This window comes from Dama dama, chromosome 7 (genome assembly GCF_033118175.1).
Source record: "Dama dama isolate Ldn47 chromosome 7, ASM3311817v1, whole genome shotgun sequence".
In the NCBI taxonomy this organism is placed as follows: domain Eukaryota; kingdom Metazoa; phylum Chordata; class Mammalia; order Artiodactyla; family Cervidae; genus Dama; species Dama dama.
The window spans coordinates 42,686,377-42,704,235 of NC_083687.1; the positions used below are offsets into that span (position 1 = coordinate 42,686,377).

At 47.3% G+C, this 17,859-nt stretch overlaps 1 protein-coding gene across 5 annotated transcripts in view; it reads right to left on the reverse strand.

The window, feature by feature from the left end:
• Positions 1–1,990: 1,990 nt before the first annotated feature.
• GMPR (guanosine monophosphate reductase) overlaps positions 1,991–17,859 on the reverse strand; it is a 57,487-nt gene continuing 41,618 nt past the window's right edge. For 3 of the 5 annotated variants that reach the window (XM_061147581.1, XM_061147582.1, XM_061147580.1), the window contains 3 exons: positions 11,460–11,502; positions 8,737–8,896; positions 1,991–2,486 (listed from right to left, as the gene is read on the reverse strand). In XM_061147581.1, the coding sequence (XP_061003564.1) occupies positions 2,306–2,486; positions 8,737–8,896; positions 11,460–11,502 (384 nt within the window). In that variant the 3' untranslated portion in view covers positions 1,991–2,305. Of the gene's footprint in view, positions 2,487–4,848; positions 5,092–8,078; positions 8,213–8,736; positions 8,897–11,459; positions 11,503–17,859 lie in introns of all 5 variants that reach the window. The other 2 variants (XR_009693641.1, XR_009693640.1) reach the window with 2 other exon arrangements.

Here is a 17,859-nt window from a genome sequence, read left to right on the forward strand (position 1 = left end):
GGATGATCCTGCAGAGGGCCAGGGAGCCTTAGAAGTGAAACCTCTGCTTCAACATGGTCCTGATGAGGTTCTGGCTTCTGCGATCATGTTTTCACTTCCCTAAAAACCAGGTGCGGGAGGAACCTGCCTCACTCCCCTTGGTGGAAATAGAGCGGGTAGTCTGGAAAGTCTTTGCACAAGATGGATAAAGCAGGCACATGTCCTCACGGATAGGACTGGACAGCCCCAAGCAAGACAGGAGTATGAAGAATGCTGTTCTGGAAGTTTCCTGACTACTTACTGGCAGTCCCTTTTTAAGAGCTCTAAGACTTCTCCTCCACTTCTTTCCTTTCTTTTGCCATGAAGGATCTCTTAAAACTAATGAACTCAAGGGCTCAAGTGTAACACACATCTACCACAGGTACAGGGGTTCACAACTCAGACAACCAGACAGAAAAGGTGGGGTACCTCCAGCTGCAACGCACATCCAGCTAGAGGTTCAGTATCCTTCAGACTCTCATCTCAAGTGTGTGGGCATTTGTGTTCCTGTAAGAATTATTCTGGGTGGATTTAGGAGGAAAAAGTATTACCACGGAGCTCAAGTTGCTGGAATTTTAAATATCTTCTTCTAAGACTGTGAGACTGGACCATAAAGAAGGCTGAGCACTGAAGAATTGATGCCTTCAAATCATGATGCTGGAGAAGACTCCTGAGAGTCCCTTGGACAGCAAGGAGCTCAAACCGGTCAATCCTAAAGGAAAACCACCCTGAATATTCATTGGAAGGACTGATGCTGGAGCTTTCCAATACTTTGGCCACCTTATGCAAAGAGCTGACTCACTGGGAAAGACCCTGATGCTGAGAAAGATTGAGGATAGGAGAAAAGGGCAACAAAGGATAAAATGGTTGGATGGCATCACTGACTCAACAAATATGAATCTGAACAAACTCCGGGACATAGTGAAGGACAGGGAAGCCTGACGTGCTGCAGTCCTTAGGGTCACAAAGAGTCGGACACAACTGAGCAACTGCATGAACAACAAAGACTATAAATTCAGGCCTGGAAGTCCCTGGAGTGTGGTGGTTTGTTCAGATTCCTCATGAACGTCAGGCTGTTAATTCGCTCTCACGCAGCAGGAGTGAGTGGCTCCTCTCTCCTCCAGGGCCGTCACTTGTCTCTTCAAAGAAAAATTAACTCCTGTATCTGCTTCTTTAGCCTCATTTAAAAGGAAATAAAGTAAAACATCCTGGGCTGCATACACTTCCCAATCCTAATACTCAAGTAATGCTTCAAAAGAAGTAGCCGGTCGTCATTAAGGCATGAGGGTTCACTGTTTAGACAAGTGTCACAGTGCACTGGGGTGGGACTCCCACCAAGGCCGTGAGTCTTTTCTCCAAGAAAGTAAAAATGTCATCAATGAATGAATGGACCCTTAGACAGCAGCGCCCATGGTCCCTCCTGGAGAGTATTCATCGCTGTGACGAGGGGACACTTCTATCTCCGATTCTAAACCAATGTCAAGGCTTCAGCTGCTTTTCAGTGGGACTCATCTCAACTTTTTAGTGGATAACCTTGAACGATCCCCTGGAACTTCTTCAAAATAATATGTTTTCTCTTTGAGAGAGAGGAGGAGAGGGGGGGAGATGGAGGAAAATGAACCAAACGAAAACCCAGGACAAGACTAGAAACAGCATGAGCACAGTGACAGAGGACCCGTCCCCAAAGGCATGTGTAAGAGATGTGGCGGAAGTGTGTCCCCGCACCGTGGGGACACCTGCAGGAAACCAAGTTCACCTGTCCAGTTGATTGCTCTCATTCTTCTGCAATATCTGTGAGCTGGATTGGGGCGGGGGGGCGGCTGGTTCCTCTGGTTGCGGCCCCCTCCCCCTGCCCCTCTGCCTTTCCCACCCAGGTACCTTGACCACCAAGAGCCAATCTTGGGAAGGAAGCAGAAAACCCCCAGCTCCCCCAACAACTTGGTCCTGTAAATGCAAACTCCAGCACGCAAGCAAGTCTTCGTAGCATTATATTAAAGTGAAACCATTTTCTTTTTTTAAAAAAAAAAAAAGGCGTGAATATTAGTTTCAACAATGAGGTTACACATTCCGGGCAGGTAAGCTCCAACCGCTAACCCTCCGAGTGCCCGACTTCTGGGCCCCTCGACCTAGGGGAGTCCTGTGGCCTCCAGGTGACAGGAGGAGAAGAGGGGGCAGCCCCCACACCCCAGGGCCTGCTGGAACCTCTGCCCTAACACGAGGAGATGGAAAAGCAGGCGTGTGTGGACGCCTCCGCTGGCCGGAGGTGGCCTTGTCCTCGTCCTCAGGGTTAGCTGAACACGGTGTTGTGTTGCTGGGTCACTCGGATAAACGTGGCCCTCCGGCTGAGCTCTTTGAGTTTGGCGGCCCCCACGTAGGTGCAGGTAGACCTCAGTCCCCCGAGAATATCCAGAATAGTGTTCTTGACGTCCCCTTTGTAAGGCACTTCCACAGTCTTGCCCTCAGAGGCTCTGGAAGAAAAAGGAGGTGTTTGTTTCACTCTGGTTCTTTTCCCTGAACTACCCAGCCAGGATCCCCAGCTTTGGCACTTGAACCCGCCCCAAGGCACTTGGGCGGCTGCATGCCACCCTCTGACCCACGCTGGGAGGACCTCGGCCTTGCTGCACACACCACGCGGGTCAGGCCAGCATCTCGGGTGGACACACTCCTCCCACCCAAGATGCACAGCCTGGCTGCTGACTGCCCAGAGTGCCGGGAACACAAAGTGTCCATCAGCAACTCCTGGAAGAGTCGCAGACCCGGCCAGCACCCCACCACCTCCTGCAAGTACACCAATCCTTCCATCAGAAACTAGCCCCACCTTTCCATCCTCCCCGTACACAGGCCTCCAGCTGACCCAGAGTCCAGAACACCGACGGGGTAGGGGAACAGACCTCTCCTGCTGGCCCGCCCTAACCAATAACAGAACAAGCCCAGAGTGTCCCCTTCCCCCACACCCCTGCCAGCCCTCCAATCGGCATCAGACAGAGCATCTTCACAAGAGATAATCGAGAGAGGAAGAAGGGACAGAGAAAATGGACAAGTGGGCACTGCGAGGTTACATGGAAACCTCCACCAGTGAGGTCAGTGTCTCCACTCGCACAGCCTTTGTTGAGCACCCCTCGGCTTACCTTCCTGCGTGTCTGCACAAATCACCATGCCTAGATGTGGTGTGGGGCCTCTGCAAGGTGGACCCAGAGCAGAACTAAGGATCTCCTCAGCACCCAAGGCATTGGTGAGCATCCTTCACGTTTTCTGGGTGACGCTCAGAAATTCAGGTCTGGATCATGGCACAAACGTTAAACCACATCTAACTGTCCTGCTGAGTCCTTGTCCCACTCGTCCTAAGGCCACCAAGCAACACTGCCAGATTCCGCGTCACACCCCCTTACTGCAGGTTTTAAAGATAACATCTAGACTTGTGTTAGAAGGGGCATTACAAGAAGGGAATCTCCAGTCCACGCAAAACTCTAGCCCCCATCCAAGGGTCAGGAAACCTGGAAATTCTAGTGAAAGTCGCTCAGTCGTGTCTGACTCTTTGCCACCCCATGGACTATACAGTTCATGGAATTCTCCAGGCCAGAATACTGGAGTGGGTAGCCATTCCCTTCGCCAGGGGATCTTCCCAGCCCAGGTCTCCCACATTGTGGGCAGATTCTCTACCAGCACAGCCACCAGGGAAGGCCAAGAATACTGGAGAGGGCAGCCTATCCCTTCTCCAGTGTATCTTCCCGAACCCGGGAATCAAACCAGGATCTCTTGGATTGCAGGCGGATTCTTTACCAACTGAGCTACAAGGGAAGCCCAGACAATTTACCAAATACTGGAACTTTAGCTGGTCTCTTCACATGAAAAACCAGCATCTCTTGATCAAAAAGTCATTACCTAGAGTTTCAAAAGGGTATTAACTCTTGTGCATTGAAATCTACACATGGAAGACTACCCTCAGGTAAGATCTAGCAACTTAAACCACTGACCAGAACAAGACAAGGATGTCCACTCTCGCCACTGTTAATTAACATAGTTTTCAAAGTCCTAGCCTCTGCAATCAGAGAATAAAAGGAATCCAAACTGGAAAAGAAGATGTAAAACTGCAGATGACATGATGCTAACATAGAAAATCCTAAAGAGGCCACCAAAAAACTACTGGTGCTAATCAATGAATTTGGCAAAGCTGCAAAATACAAAATTAATGCACAGAAATCTCTTGCATTTCTATACACTAACAATGAAAGATCAGAAAGAGAAATTAAGGAAACGATACCATTTTACCATTGCAACAAAAAATGAAAATACCTTGGAATAAACCTACCTGAGGCAAAGACCTTTCCTCGGGTAAAGGAGAACAGTATGGAGGTTCCTTAAAAAACTAAACATAGAGCTACCCTATAACCCAGCAGTCCCACTCCTGGGCATATACCAGAGAAAAACCTTAATTCAAAAAGATACATGCACCTCAGTGTTTACTGCAGCACTATTTACAACAGCCCAGACATGGAAGCAATCTAAATGTCCATCAACAGAGGAGTAGCTACTGATGTGGTACATATACAGAATGGAATATTACTCAGCCATAAAAAGGAATGAAATCATACATGCAAAAACATGGACAGACCTAGAGACAGCCATACAGAGTGAAGTCAAGTCAGAGAAAAACAAATATGTAATAACATATATGTGGAATCTAGAAAAATGGTAGAAAGGAACTTATCTGCAAAGCAGAAACACAACATTGAAAACAAACAACTATAGTCCAATAAAAACTAAGGGGAAAAAAAAAACAACAACACAAACCATCGACCAGACCAAGGGCTGGCCTAGTGGCTAGCTTACAGCACTGAGTTCATGAAGCCGGTCACTAGTCACATCCAAGATGACTGATACTGCTGTATTCTGTGACCACAGACCAACATGTGCATAATGTGCCAGAAATGATGACCATTTCATCTTTTAATAAACATCTCCATGGCCTCTCCAGGCTTACAGACACCCTCCAGATCCGCAGCATCACTTCTTCTCTAAGTGGCGATGATACCTTTTCCAAGTCATTTATCATTGACGCCCAAGTCTTCTCATCTGTAAAATGAAGGGCTTTGATGTGTCTCCCAAGGACAGCATGAGAACTAAGTGGGTAATGACTGGGAAGGAACTAGCAAAGCATAAATAACTCTGCCTTAATTAAATACAATGTCAAAGTAGGAGAACCAGTCTTAGGAGGAGATCAGATGATGGGGGGTGGGGGGATGCAAAGACACAACACGGATGCAGCCTAGAGGGCTCACACTGCCTCTTGATTACGCTTCTCACTCCTTCAGCACTTTCCTTCTGTGTCTAAGATTTGATTGAATCTACTTCCGGAACTGAGTCTTGGTACTCCTGAATCTATTTTCTGTTTTGTCTAAACCCTGCTGGAATCACAGAAGATGGTTTTTTGTTCAGCTCCTTGGTTTCTGTTCATGCTCTAGCCTGGTCCGGCCTTCCCTACCTGCTTTTCTTAGAAACCCAAAACAGATGCAGTGGCTAGAGGGCAAAAAAAGTCCTCCAGGCAAAGCATTTGGCTGTCACGCAATCGCAATGGCTCCTCTCCCAGACCAGCACATGGGAGAAGGCACAGGCCCTTGAACAATGGTCCTAGTAAAGCATTAAGCCACTCGGCAGAGGTTCAGGTCGAAGGGGAGGCAGTAAACCCCTTTCTCTCTCTCCACCGACACTGTCTGGCCTCCTCCACCAGTCATCACACAGGAGAAAGAGGCCTTTGGAGGCTGCATGGGACAGGGTGTCCCTCTCGTTCTAAACTGTCTGCAGCTTCCAGGATGAAGGTATGAATGTAGCCCCCGGCTCCTCGTTTCCACCCCACTGTCCCCATAACTACAACGTCTTTTCCTTATTGAGATTCCCCTCAAAAGAGAAAAAGACTGCAGAGAAAGAGGAGTGGAGTTAGACTACCAGTACCTGAGGAACACAGCACCCCTCCCACCAGCCTGCCCACCTGATATATCTCAGTGACTGAACTGTGTACCTTGAGCTTGCCTCAGACCTTACATAATGCATCCAAACCCCACATTCTCATGAAAGCTTTTGGGTGTGGAATAAGTGGTAGGAAATGGAGGGTATCGGCCCATGGCAGGCGGATCCCATCCTTCTAAGGATTCAGGAGCTCCTGTCCTGTCCACGTGCCGCGGCTTGTCATCACTGCCAACTCTGATGAGAAGCAATGGCAGACTCTACGGAGCAGGGCGAAGTGGTGAGTAAGTTCTGCCACAACGTTCTCCAAACACACGTACATACAATTAAAACAGAAGTGGAACAGATAAGCAGACGTGAGCATCCCTTCTGCAGACTGATACGATTAAATGCCTACAAATGCTGCCTGTGTCAACTGTCCAAGCCTGTAGGCAAGGGCGAGTCCTATGGGAGCTGCTGCAGGTGACACAGGGCATTCTTCCCAAAAGGTGTGACCTCCGTGAGGGGGTCTCACCCACCCCATCTCACATGCAGTGGGAGACCCATCCTTCCACCTGACTCATGCCAGGCCCCACAGGTGTTCTCTCAGGACAAGGCTGGGACATTCCGGCCTAACCCCCTGGAAGCCTAAGCTGGTCCCCTCCAGGGCTGGCTGAACAAGAGTCATAAGTACTCACACATACCCCTAATTCCACTTCCAACTCGACCCCAAACACTGCCAATGCTAGTTGGATAAAAATTATGGCTGTTTTGAAAGAGGTCAAGATGGGTTTTCTAATCAAAGATGACATAAATACATGGAAAGAAACCACGTTCTTGGATTGGAAGAATATTGTCAAAATGATTATACTACCCAATGCAGTCTACACATTCAATGCAATCTCTATCAAATTAGCAATGGCATTTTTCACAGAACAACAAAAAAAATTCTTACAATTTGTATGGAGACACAAAAGATTCCAAATAGCCAAAGTGATCTTGAGAAAGAAAAGTGAAGCTGGAGGAACCAGGCCCCCTGACTTCAGACTATACTATATACAAAGCTACAGTTATCTAAACAATATGGTACTGGCACAAAAACAAATGTAGGCAAATGAAACAGGACAGCAAGCTCAGAAATAAATCCACACACCTATGGTCAATTAATCTATGACAAAGGAGGCAAGACTCTAAATGGAGAAAAGGCAGCCTCTTCAATAAATGGGGCTGGGAAAACTGGACAGCAAAATGTAAAAACAAACAAACAAACAAACAAAAAAACCAGAACATTCTTTAACATAATACACAAAAAGAAACTCAAAATGGATTTAAGACCTAAATATAAGACCTGATACTATGAAACTCAGAGGAAAACATAGGTAAAACTCTTTGACATAAATCACAACAGTATCTTTTGATCCATCTCCTAGAGCAACAGGAATAAAAATAAATGAGACCTAATTAAACTCAAAAAAGTTTTTGCACAGCAAGGGAAACCATAATCAAAATGAAAACACAACCCACAGAATGGAAGAAATTATTTGCAAATGATGGCAACTAGCAAGGGATTACAATTCTCCAAAATTTACAAATAGCTCTTGTGGCTCAATATTAGAGATCACCTCACATCAGTCATAATGGCCATGATCAAAAAGTCTACAAAGAGTAAATGCTAGAAGGGGTGTGGAGAAAAGAGAACCCTCCTAACTGTTGGTGGGAATGTAAACTAGTACACCCACTACGGAAACAGTAAGGAGACTCCTTAGGAAACTAAACATGGAGCTACCATATGCTCCAGCCCCACTCCTGGACATATATCTGGGGAAAAACATGGTTCTAAAGGATACATGTACCCCTGTGTTCACTGCAGCTCTGTTAACAATAGGCAGGACATGGAAGCATCCTAAATGTCCATTAACAGATAAATGGGTAAAGAATATGTGGTACATATATAACATGTACATAGTGGAATATTACTCAGCCATTAAAAATGAAATAATGCCATTTGTAGCAACATAGATAGACCTACTAAGAAGTCAGAGAAAGACAAATATCATATGATACGGCTTCTATGCACAATCTAAAAAGAATTATACAAATGAATTTATGAATAAACTTACAGTTACCAGGAAGGAAGATGGGGGACAGACTCAGAGTCTGGCATTGACATGTACACACTGCTATGTTTACAGTAGATAACCAAGAAGGACCTACTGTATAGCAGAGGGAACGCTACTCAATATTTTGCAGTAACCTATAAGGAAAAAGAATCTGAAAAAAAATGTATACGGATATACAACTGAATCACTTTGCCATACACCTGAAACTAACAATGTTGTAAATCAACTATACCTCAATTAAAAAAATGTAAGCCATACAGTTATTTAATTAAATATCTTAATTTTAAAAATGTTTCCCAGGCCTTTCCCATGGTACCATAATATAAAGAGACTTGTATTCTTTGAGACCTACTTCCATCCCCCAGGTCTCCCACATTACAGGTGGATTCTTTACCAGTTGAGCCACAAGGGTAGTTTAAGAATCCTGGAGTGGGTAGCCTATCCCTTCTCTAGGGGATCTTCCCAACCCAGGAATCAAATCAGGGTCTCCTGCATTGCAGGTGGACTCTTTACCAGCTGAGCTACAAGGGAAGCCACAATAATATAAACAAACTTGCACTCTTTGAGACCTACTTCCATCCCACTTCTATAAGAATCAAGGGAATGTAACCTCACCAGTGATGGTGCTGTACCCACTCCCCATCCCACCCCCACATACCTATACTCCGCGACCCCTCCTGAGTGTTTCTTCATTGCCGTCTCTGAGCTCATCCCATAGAACAGCTTGAGCTTCTGTCCATTCCTCTCGATCACCTCTCCGGCACACTCAGTATGGCCCGAAAACATTCCTCCCAGCATGACAAAATCTGCTCCAGCTCCTGCACCCCAAAGTGGGGACAAAAGAAGCAGCAGAGAAAAGGATCAGGGAAAAGTCAGCTCCAGAAAGATGCAAGTACTGCCAATTCCCTCTCTCTCCTCCTGGTTATAGCGAGAAAAAGCCCAACTTCCCCACTCAGGAAAAAAAGTTAAAGGCAGACAGGCACCAGACATTCTGAGCAACACAGCCTACTGAATGAAGCTTGGTGACTAGTACACTGGGAAATCCTTAATGGTTATTGTTGACTTCCTATGACCAACGTCCACAGGTCTAACTCTGTTAAAATCAGGGGAACATTAGAAGTGAGCAGCAGCTCAGCGTGTTTTCCAATCTCATACTTAATGCAGTAAGTCCTCCGCCATGTCCCCATTGGGCATCTGATCTACATGAAGGTCTCAGCACACTCACACTCTGTATAGACGTAAAGGGACCTCAGAACAGACAGAACTTCCTCCCCGAGAGCTTGGGCATGAAGGAGAGAAATCCGTTCCTACATATATGTATATGTGTGTGCATTTGTGTGTAAACACGTGTATGTCTGTGGACATCAAACACATATACACACATCTATCTATAGATATACCCTGTAAAACTCGACTCACACCTCTGTTGTGATAAACATTTGACTTCCAGAGTAAACACCACCCCATATAAATCACCGAATGACATGAAACTTCCAGGACAGGTACAGAGGAGACTGGGGTGTTGCAGCTGCCTTTGGAGGTTATGTTGGATCCAAACCAAGAGCGGTAGGACCAGGGCTGGCTCACTGCTCTGTCCTCAGTGTTTATCACAGCACACGGCAGAGGTGGCGTGACTAGTTGTCAGGAAAGTAGAAGGCATACATGGAAGAAACAGAAATAGTCACCGTTCGCCATCCTGACCAGTCCTACTGAGGGTTTACATTCAGAATCGGAGGATATCAGGGTACAGAAGTGTTACACAACCAGGATGAAGGATCAGAAGCAGCAAGCACAGACTCCCCTAAAAAGTGGCCTTGACTGCTTCCAGCTGGTCGCTTAAATATCTGTAAGAGGACTTCGAGGTGTGCATCAGGTGTTCCAGGCCTTTCTGTCCAGCACCTCGGAAAGCCGACTCTACAGGGCTGGACCCTGGGCCTGGCAATCAGGCAAGCAAGACACAGGGCCTCTCGACTTGGCAGCAAGCAGCGACGGCTTCCCTGCAGGGTCCCCAACACAAATGCCGGCTCCTCGGTCCCCCTGCCAGGATGATAAGGGGGCAGGGACAACTGGTGTCCGGTCAGGCCTCCTGATGACCACCACTCAGGCTTCCAATCACGTCCCTTTCTGAATGCTCCTTCCTGTGTCCTTTCCCAACCAGCATTTTTTCCCAAAGTGGTCCCTCTCCGTACGAAGGCATGGCTACATTTCCTGGAATGGGGGTGGGGGGTGCGGGCACACCTTCAGAGCCTGAGTCCAGAGACCACTCTGCACAGGGTGTCCGTATGCACTGTTAGAGGGGAGCCCGAGACAGAACACCCCTCAGTGTTCAGTCCCTGCGGCTGAAAACCCCACAGTAGAAACGTCCTTGGCTGCTGTGATCTTTATTATAAGAGGCGAGTGAACAGACCAGTGGAGCAGGAATCCCGACTCCGCCCCCCGAGTGCGGGACCCTTACCTCGCCTCTGGGGGCCTCCGGCCCCTGCACGTTCTCCAGGGTTGCTACAAAACCTAGCTGCTAAGAACACTGCCCTGTACTGTCATGAGCAGCGTTCGAAAAAACAATTAAAAAAAACACCATTTTAGATAGTTTAGAATTACCTAAATATTTAGATGAAATTCTAAAAATTTAGAATTATCTTAATATTTAGAAAAAATAATTTAAAAAATGAACTTAAGACGTTCTACAGGCCAAACCGAAACAGCGATAAAGGACAGGAGGGGATGTCACCGCTTACGGGTCAGAGGAGGGGCCGGCGGCTTCTCTGAGGGGTGCCCAAGGCAGAAAAGTTCCCTCCAGCGAAAAAGAAAAAATAAACCAGCAGCAAACCCGGTCCTGGCATCAGGAAAGGAGGGAGCGGCTGCCTCCGGCTGGTACACCTCACAGCTGTGGACCGCAGTTGGCAGAGGTTCAGTGACGGGCATGGGGCGCAGCCTGCAGAGACGCTAGATGACCCAGTGCCTTCCCAAGAAAACACCTGGCCAGCCAGGCCTCGTGGTCCAGCCCCACCAGACCGCAGCCGGACGCTGCTGCCCCCTAGTGGGAAACAGGCTCCTCAGCATCTGGCTTGTGAAACTGCGGCTGGGAGTTCAGTCCCTCCCTGGGGATATTAACCCCAGGTTAGGCTCCGAACACCCGCTCGCTGAAGTTTTGGGGGGCATCAGACCTGGTACAGTCCTCTTCCAATGAGTCCCCTGAGCCTTCTCTGCCACCAGCTAGAACCAAACGATGCCAGGATGTGGGCCAATCAGAGGCTGAGATCCAGCGAGAGGAAACTCAGGATTGGCCCCATCCTCTCCCAATGTGTCTGCCCCCTCCCCCCCGGCACCCCCGCAGGGAGCTCCCCACTCCCTGCACGCTCCCTCCCCTCCACGGCCTCTTACCAAAGGCTTTGGCGACATCTCCTGGACACGTGCAGCCTCCGTCCTTCAAAAAGGGGAAGAGCAAAGAGAGGAGGTCAGTGGGAGCTGGGCCAGGCCATTCCCCGCACCCCCCCACCTCCGCCGGGGGAATGAGATGGTATCTGCTGGCCTAGCCCCCTCCATCCACCTCACCTGCAGACAAGCACACAATCAGCAGAGCCCGGGCCCAACACTCTTGTAAGGAAGCCAGACCGTGCTGGTACCTCTGTCAAGTTTATGATTAACCTCCTTCTCTGAACTTTTATTCCTTTTCTTGTTCAAAAACTTGTTCTCCTCAAGACTGAGGAGTATCAGAAAAAAAAGAGAGGAACTGCAACCCAGCAGGACCCCATGGGGCCCTTCCTGGGAGACAGGCCTTCCCCTGTGTTGTCTGCTCAAGCTCCTCTCTGAAGTACCTAGATAATAGCATTTGATGCACAGTTCCTGAGTTGCTTTGCAGATATGAAAGTGAAAAGTGAAAGTGTTAGTTGCTCAGTCGTGTCCAACTCTTTGTGACCCCGAGAACTGTAGCCTGCCAGGCTCCTCTTGGCCATGAAATTCTCCAGGCAAGAATATTGGAGTGGGCTGCCATTCCCTTCTCCAGGGGATCTCCTGACCCAGGGATTGACCCCAGGTCCCTTACATTGCAGGCAGATCTTTTACGATCTGAGCCACCAAAAAAGCCCCTATTTGATGCACAATTGAGTTGCTTTGCAGATATGAAAACCCACCACCAAACAGAAGATGTTAACTACTCTATTAATATCTGATGACCATAAGCACACAGCCCCAGGCCTCCTGGAACCTAAGGACTGATAACATAAACCCCTGTGACATCACCCTGTTCCCTCACCATCAACCAATCAGATAATTGTGCACAAGCTGATCACGTGACCCTGCAATCTCCGCCCCCCACACCCCAAGCTGGCTTTTTAAAAGTGCTTTGCCAAAACCCTCCCAGGAGCTTAGGGTTTTTTAAGGGCATGAGCCACTGTCTCTTTGCATGGCCCTGCAATTAACCTTTCTCTGCTCCAAACTCCAATGTTTCAGTTTGTTTGGCCTTTCTGCATCAGGCACTCCAACTTGTGCTAATACCCTCACCACTGCACCTGCCATTCCCAGGCCCCGTCAGTCATGTTTCAGGCCAGTAGACCCCCGCTCCCCCACCGGGCATCAGTACTCCACTTAGGATGCAGGAACCACTGAGCAGGCAGGATCGGGGAGCTGGACCTCATCTCCACCAGCCCCTGTACAACATGCCTGGCCACTGGCCATCCCCCATGTAACTATCATTCAGTCATCACCTCTCCCCGCTGTCCGGCATGAAGTGAGATTTATTTAGCACAAGAGCACAAGTATTTTATGAGCCACAAAGGACACTGAATTTGCTCTTTTATATTTCAAGCCTTGTGTCTCCTGGTCACTTTCTTGTAAGGTCCCCAGTTTCCTTCAAGTCAAACATAGGCTCCCGACACCCACGTGACCCACAGAGCGCCCTGCACTGGTTCAGTGCCCGTCACGGTGGGCTGCCGGCATAGTCTGGCTGTGGGGGTTATGTTCCAACACCTGGGACCCAGTACAAAAACCACAGGACAAGGACCTACTGGGTTTGCTTACAAGCCCGAGAGGCACAGAATAACCAGGCTGCTACCTGCTGTTGGCAGTGTGGCCTGTGTGAGGTCCGAGGAGGAAAAGGCCAGCCACGTGGCCTGGGGTAGCCGCCCACCCAACAGAGAAAGGCAGAGAAGCAGCGGCCCTGGGAATCCAGGTCAGTGCTCAGATGCAACGTGACAGAGCCCAGGGCCGGTCTTGGAGGGAAGTGCCTGTCCCCAGGAGAGGGGACACACTTTGGGAAGGATGCAGAAGACCCAGGCCACCCGAGCTACCCATGTGGTGATGGCAGGAAGGTGGAGGGCATCTCCGTGGAACTGAGAGGAATAACTTTACAAACAGCGTCTCTAACTGAGGACGTGGGTCCCTGTGACTCAGTCCTCCTTTTCCGATCTGCTTTTAAGCCTGTCCTTCCAGGAGCTAGACCTCAAACACTCAGTTCAGTTGCTCAGTTGTGTCCAGCTCTTTGCAGCCTCATGGACTGCAGCACGCCAGGCCTCCTGTCCATCGTCAGCTCCCACAGCCTACTCAAACTCATGTTCATCGCATTGGTGATGCCACCCAACAATCTCATCCTCCGTCGTCCCCTTCTCCTCCTGCCTTCAATCTTTCCCAACATCAAGGTCTTTTCAAATGAGTCAGTTATTTGTATCAGGTGGCCAAAGTATTGAAGTTTCAGCTTCAGCATCAGTCCTTCCAATGAATATTCAGGACTGATTTCCTTTAGGATGGACTGGTTGAATCTCAAACACTGCTTCATTGCAATTCTGATCAAAAGGCAGGGGTGGGGATTCAATTTCTTGTTTTTATGATATATTTACTGACTGCAATTACCTCCTCCATCAAGTGCATCACTCATGTCTGGCTTTCCTGACCCCAGAGGACCATGGAGTCACAAGCAAGGATTTATTTCAGAGGCAGGCTCTCCATAAAAGGGATGTGGCCATAGCCTTCATGTGAATACAGTCACATACACAGCCATGTGTCCGGCCGGTGCTTCAAATTTCCCACATATTTTTACTTTCTCTTTTTTTATTTTTTTTTTTAACTTTCTCTTTCAAAGGTGCAACCCCTCTATGCCCTTCACTTGACTTGCCAATTATTTTTAAATTGCTTTATCTTTTTTTCAAAACCAGTTCTCCACAGTAGGGTTTCAAACTTATAACCTCAAAAGAATAAATAGGGGCTGGCCTTGGCAGTCTAATGGTCAAGACTCCCAAGCCATGGGTTTGATCCCTGGGTGGGGAACTAATATCCCATATGCCATACAGTATGGCCAGAAAAAAAGAACGTTAAATAAACTCATGCTTCCAATAAAAAGGTCCCTAGCAGGGTCTGACTTAAAAGATGTGCACACACCTGCACACACACACACAAAAGCGTATTCTTAAGTCTTAATTCACTTGTGAATAGTTTGTGACTGCTCATGCAGGCTTCTGCAAATGTCACACCTGTGTGGTCAGTGATGAGGCCTGACTCAGAAAGCCTGCACTCTAGGGACCCCCAGAGAACAAGCTCTTCTCCTCCCAGGATGTACACAGATGTCAAGATGTCCACAGTTAATAGGACTTCATGATGTGCTTTGGAGAGGAAATCATACATAGCACCTCGTCTACTCACTGTGCCAGGGTGCGATTTATGAAACAGGCAATGCACAGCCAAAAGGCAGGACTACAGTTTAACCCAGTGCAACCCAACATCACATGACGCCTTAGGGCAAAGGAGTCTGCCCGCAACTACATTTACAGGTAAGCTCCAAAGGAGGGTCAAAGCATCCTTCATGTTCTCAGGAGGCAGAGACATGTATTTACTTTCATACATGAACACACAAACTTGCAGGGAAACAAAACAACATGCAAATATTTCAAGGGTTACTTGTTTTCCAAGAGTGTTGAAGTATTTAAGTAGAAAGGGTATCACATGACATGAGTGGTGATTCAATCTGTGAACTGTCAGCATGATCTCTTCTTAAAAATACCTGCCCAGCCCTAAAAGAAGAGGCAGTGAAAACAAGCATGCAGTGGACAGAGGGGACTAAATCAAGCACCAACTATGAACAAGGGGTTCTTACAAATTTCATTTTTCTATTCAAACACCACAAGTACCAGAGGCTGATATTTTGTAGGTGGGGAAAAACAAAGAGGGAGGCTCAGAAAGGTGGAGTGACTTGTTCAAGGTCACACAGCTATAATAATGGATGAATGAGATTAGAACCCTAGTTAAGAGGAAACTCTAAAAATGTCTAGAAGCATACATATCAAAACATTAGCAGTGGTTATCTTAAGATGGCATTTCTATAGAAGCAAAAATAGAGAAATGGGACCTAATCAAGCTTTTAAGCTTTTGCACAGCAAAGGAAACCATAATCATAACAAAAAGACAACCTATGGACTGGGAGAAAATATTTGCAAATGATACAACTGACAAGAGCTTAATTTTCTAAATATACAAACAGTTCACACAACTCAAAAACAAACAAACAATCCCATCAAAAAATGGGCAAAAGGCCTAAATAGACATTTCTCCAAAGAAGACATACTGATGGTCAATAGGGACATGAAAAGATGCTCATCATCTCTAGTTATTAGAGAAATGCAATCAAAAGTACAATGAGGTACCCCTCGCACCAGTCAGAATGGACATCATTAAAAAGTCTACAAATGACAAATGATAGAGAGGGTGTGAAGAAAAGAACTCTGCTACACTGTTGGTGGGAATGTAAATTAGTGCAGCCACTATGGAAGAGTATGGAGCATGGAGGTTCCTCAAAAAACTAAAAATAGAGTTGCCATGTGATCCAGCTGGTCCCACTCCTGGGCATCTATCCAGACCAAACTAATTTTAAAAGAAACACACACCTCTATGTTCACAGCAGCACCAGTCACAATACCCAAGACATGGAAACAACCTAAACTGTCCTTTGACATATGAATGGATAAAGCTCTCTCTACATACACACGCACACACACAGAGGAATATTATGCAGCCTTAAAAAGAACGAAATCATGTCATTTGCAGCAACATGAATGGACCTACAGATTATCATGCCAAATGAAGCAAGTCAAAAAGAGAAAGACAGGGGCTTCCCTGGTGGCTCAGCGGGAAAGAATCCATCTGCCACTGCAGGGGCACGGGTACAATCCTGGATCCAGGAAGATCCCACACGCTGTGGAGCAACTAAGCCCGTCCGTGCACCACAAGTACTGCGCCTGCGCTCTAGAGCCCGGGAGCCGCAGCTACTGAGCCTGCGCACCTTGGAGCCCACGCCCTACAAGAGAAGTCACCGCAATGAGCCGTCTGCACGCCGCAGCTAGAGAGTGGCCCCTGCTTGCCACAGCTAGAGAAAAGCCCGCGCAGCAACAAAGACCCAGGACAGCCCGAAATAGGTTATTTTTTTAAAAGACAAATACAGTATCATTTATATATGGAATCTAAAATATGGCACAAACGACCTTATCTACAAAACAGAAACAGGCTCACAGACATAGAGAACCAGACGTCTTGTGCTTGCCAAGAGGGAGGGGTTGAAGGGAGGAGAGAATGGAAGTTTGGGATTAGCAGATGCTAACTATTGTATGTAAAATGGGTAAACAACAGTGTCCTACTGTATAGCACAGGGAACCATATTCAATATCCTGCAATACATCATAATGGAAAAGTATATATATGTGTGTGTAACTGAATCACTTTGCAGTCCAGCAGAAATTAACACACTGTAGATCAACTATGCTTTAATAAGGTTTTTTTAAAAGATGGCATTTCTCGTCTTTATTTCCTTTTTATTTCTTTTACTAGGCTAAACGTATTTGGTTGAGGGATTTTTCAAGCCTCAAAAAAATTAAATTTTTTGAATGACTTTGTTTAGATCTTTTCAGATAATGGTGTGACCATTCCTAAACTAACCATTCCTAAGCTAATGCATTAAATCAACAAAATAAGAAATCTGCGGATCAATGGATCCCTCTTTGTGGAAGGTCAGGGAGTGGACGAGAGCCCTACTGACTGGGTAGAGATGAGCCAGGGGTTGGGGGTTACTCTGAATCAGCCCCACCTCTATCATTCTCTCCTCAAACTGGAGAAGCCTGCTCTATAGGTCTTTATCAAATACAATGGTTAAAATTTTGGCCCTGAGTAGAGAGACAACAGTGATTCCAGCCAACCTCATCACAGGACTTTTTTTTTTTTAGGTCCTGGGAAGCACTACAGAGTCCAAACTATTTTGGGTATGGACAGTGAACTCATCTGGTTGTTCAAATCCCTCACCTTCCTCAGGGTTCACCCGGTCCTGACTCTGATCTCTTCACTGGAACACAGGCTTCGGAGCCCTGAGGGGAAAGGCCGAGCCATAAGCACAGATTAAGCTGAAGCTTCCCCCAAAGCACTGGGGTCGGAAAGGGGCGGACCGGGAATGCTGGGCCAACCCTGCATTCTTGTTGACTTCAGCGAGCCCTCACCCTCCGAGTCTCCACATTTTCTAAATGAGGGTGATCAAGGGAAGGCGTGGAACACAGGAGGTGAACAGGCCTCAGTTTCAGAGCTGGCTTTGCCCTCCACCAGCAGCGTGATGTTGAGAAAATCACTAAGGTCTCAAAGCTTCAGTCTCCTCACCAGGTATGATGATGTTATATGTCAACTTGACTGGGCTATAGAGTGGCATTTGGCCAAAAATTGTCCTGGGTGTTTCTGAGAGGGTGTTTTGGGGATAAGAGTGTGGGCATGCTAAGTCGCTTCAGCCGTGTCCCAACTCCTGGCAATCCTATGGACTGTAGCC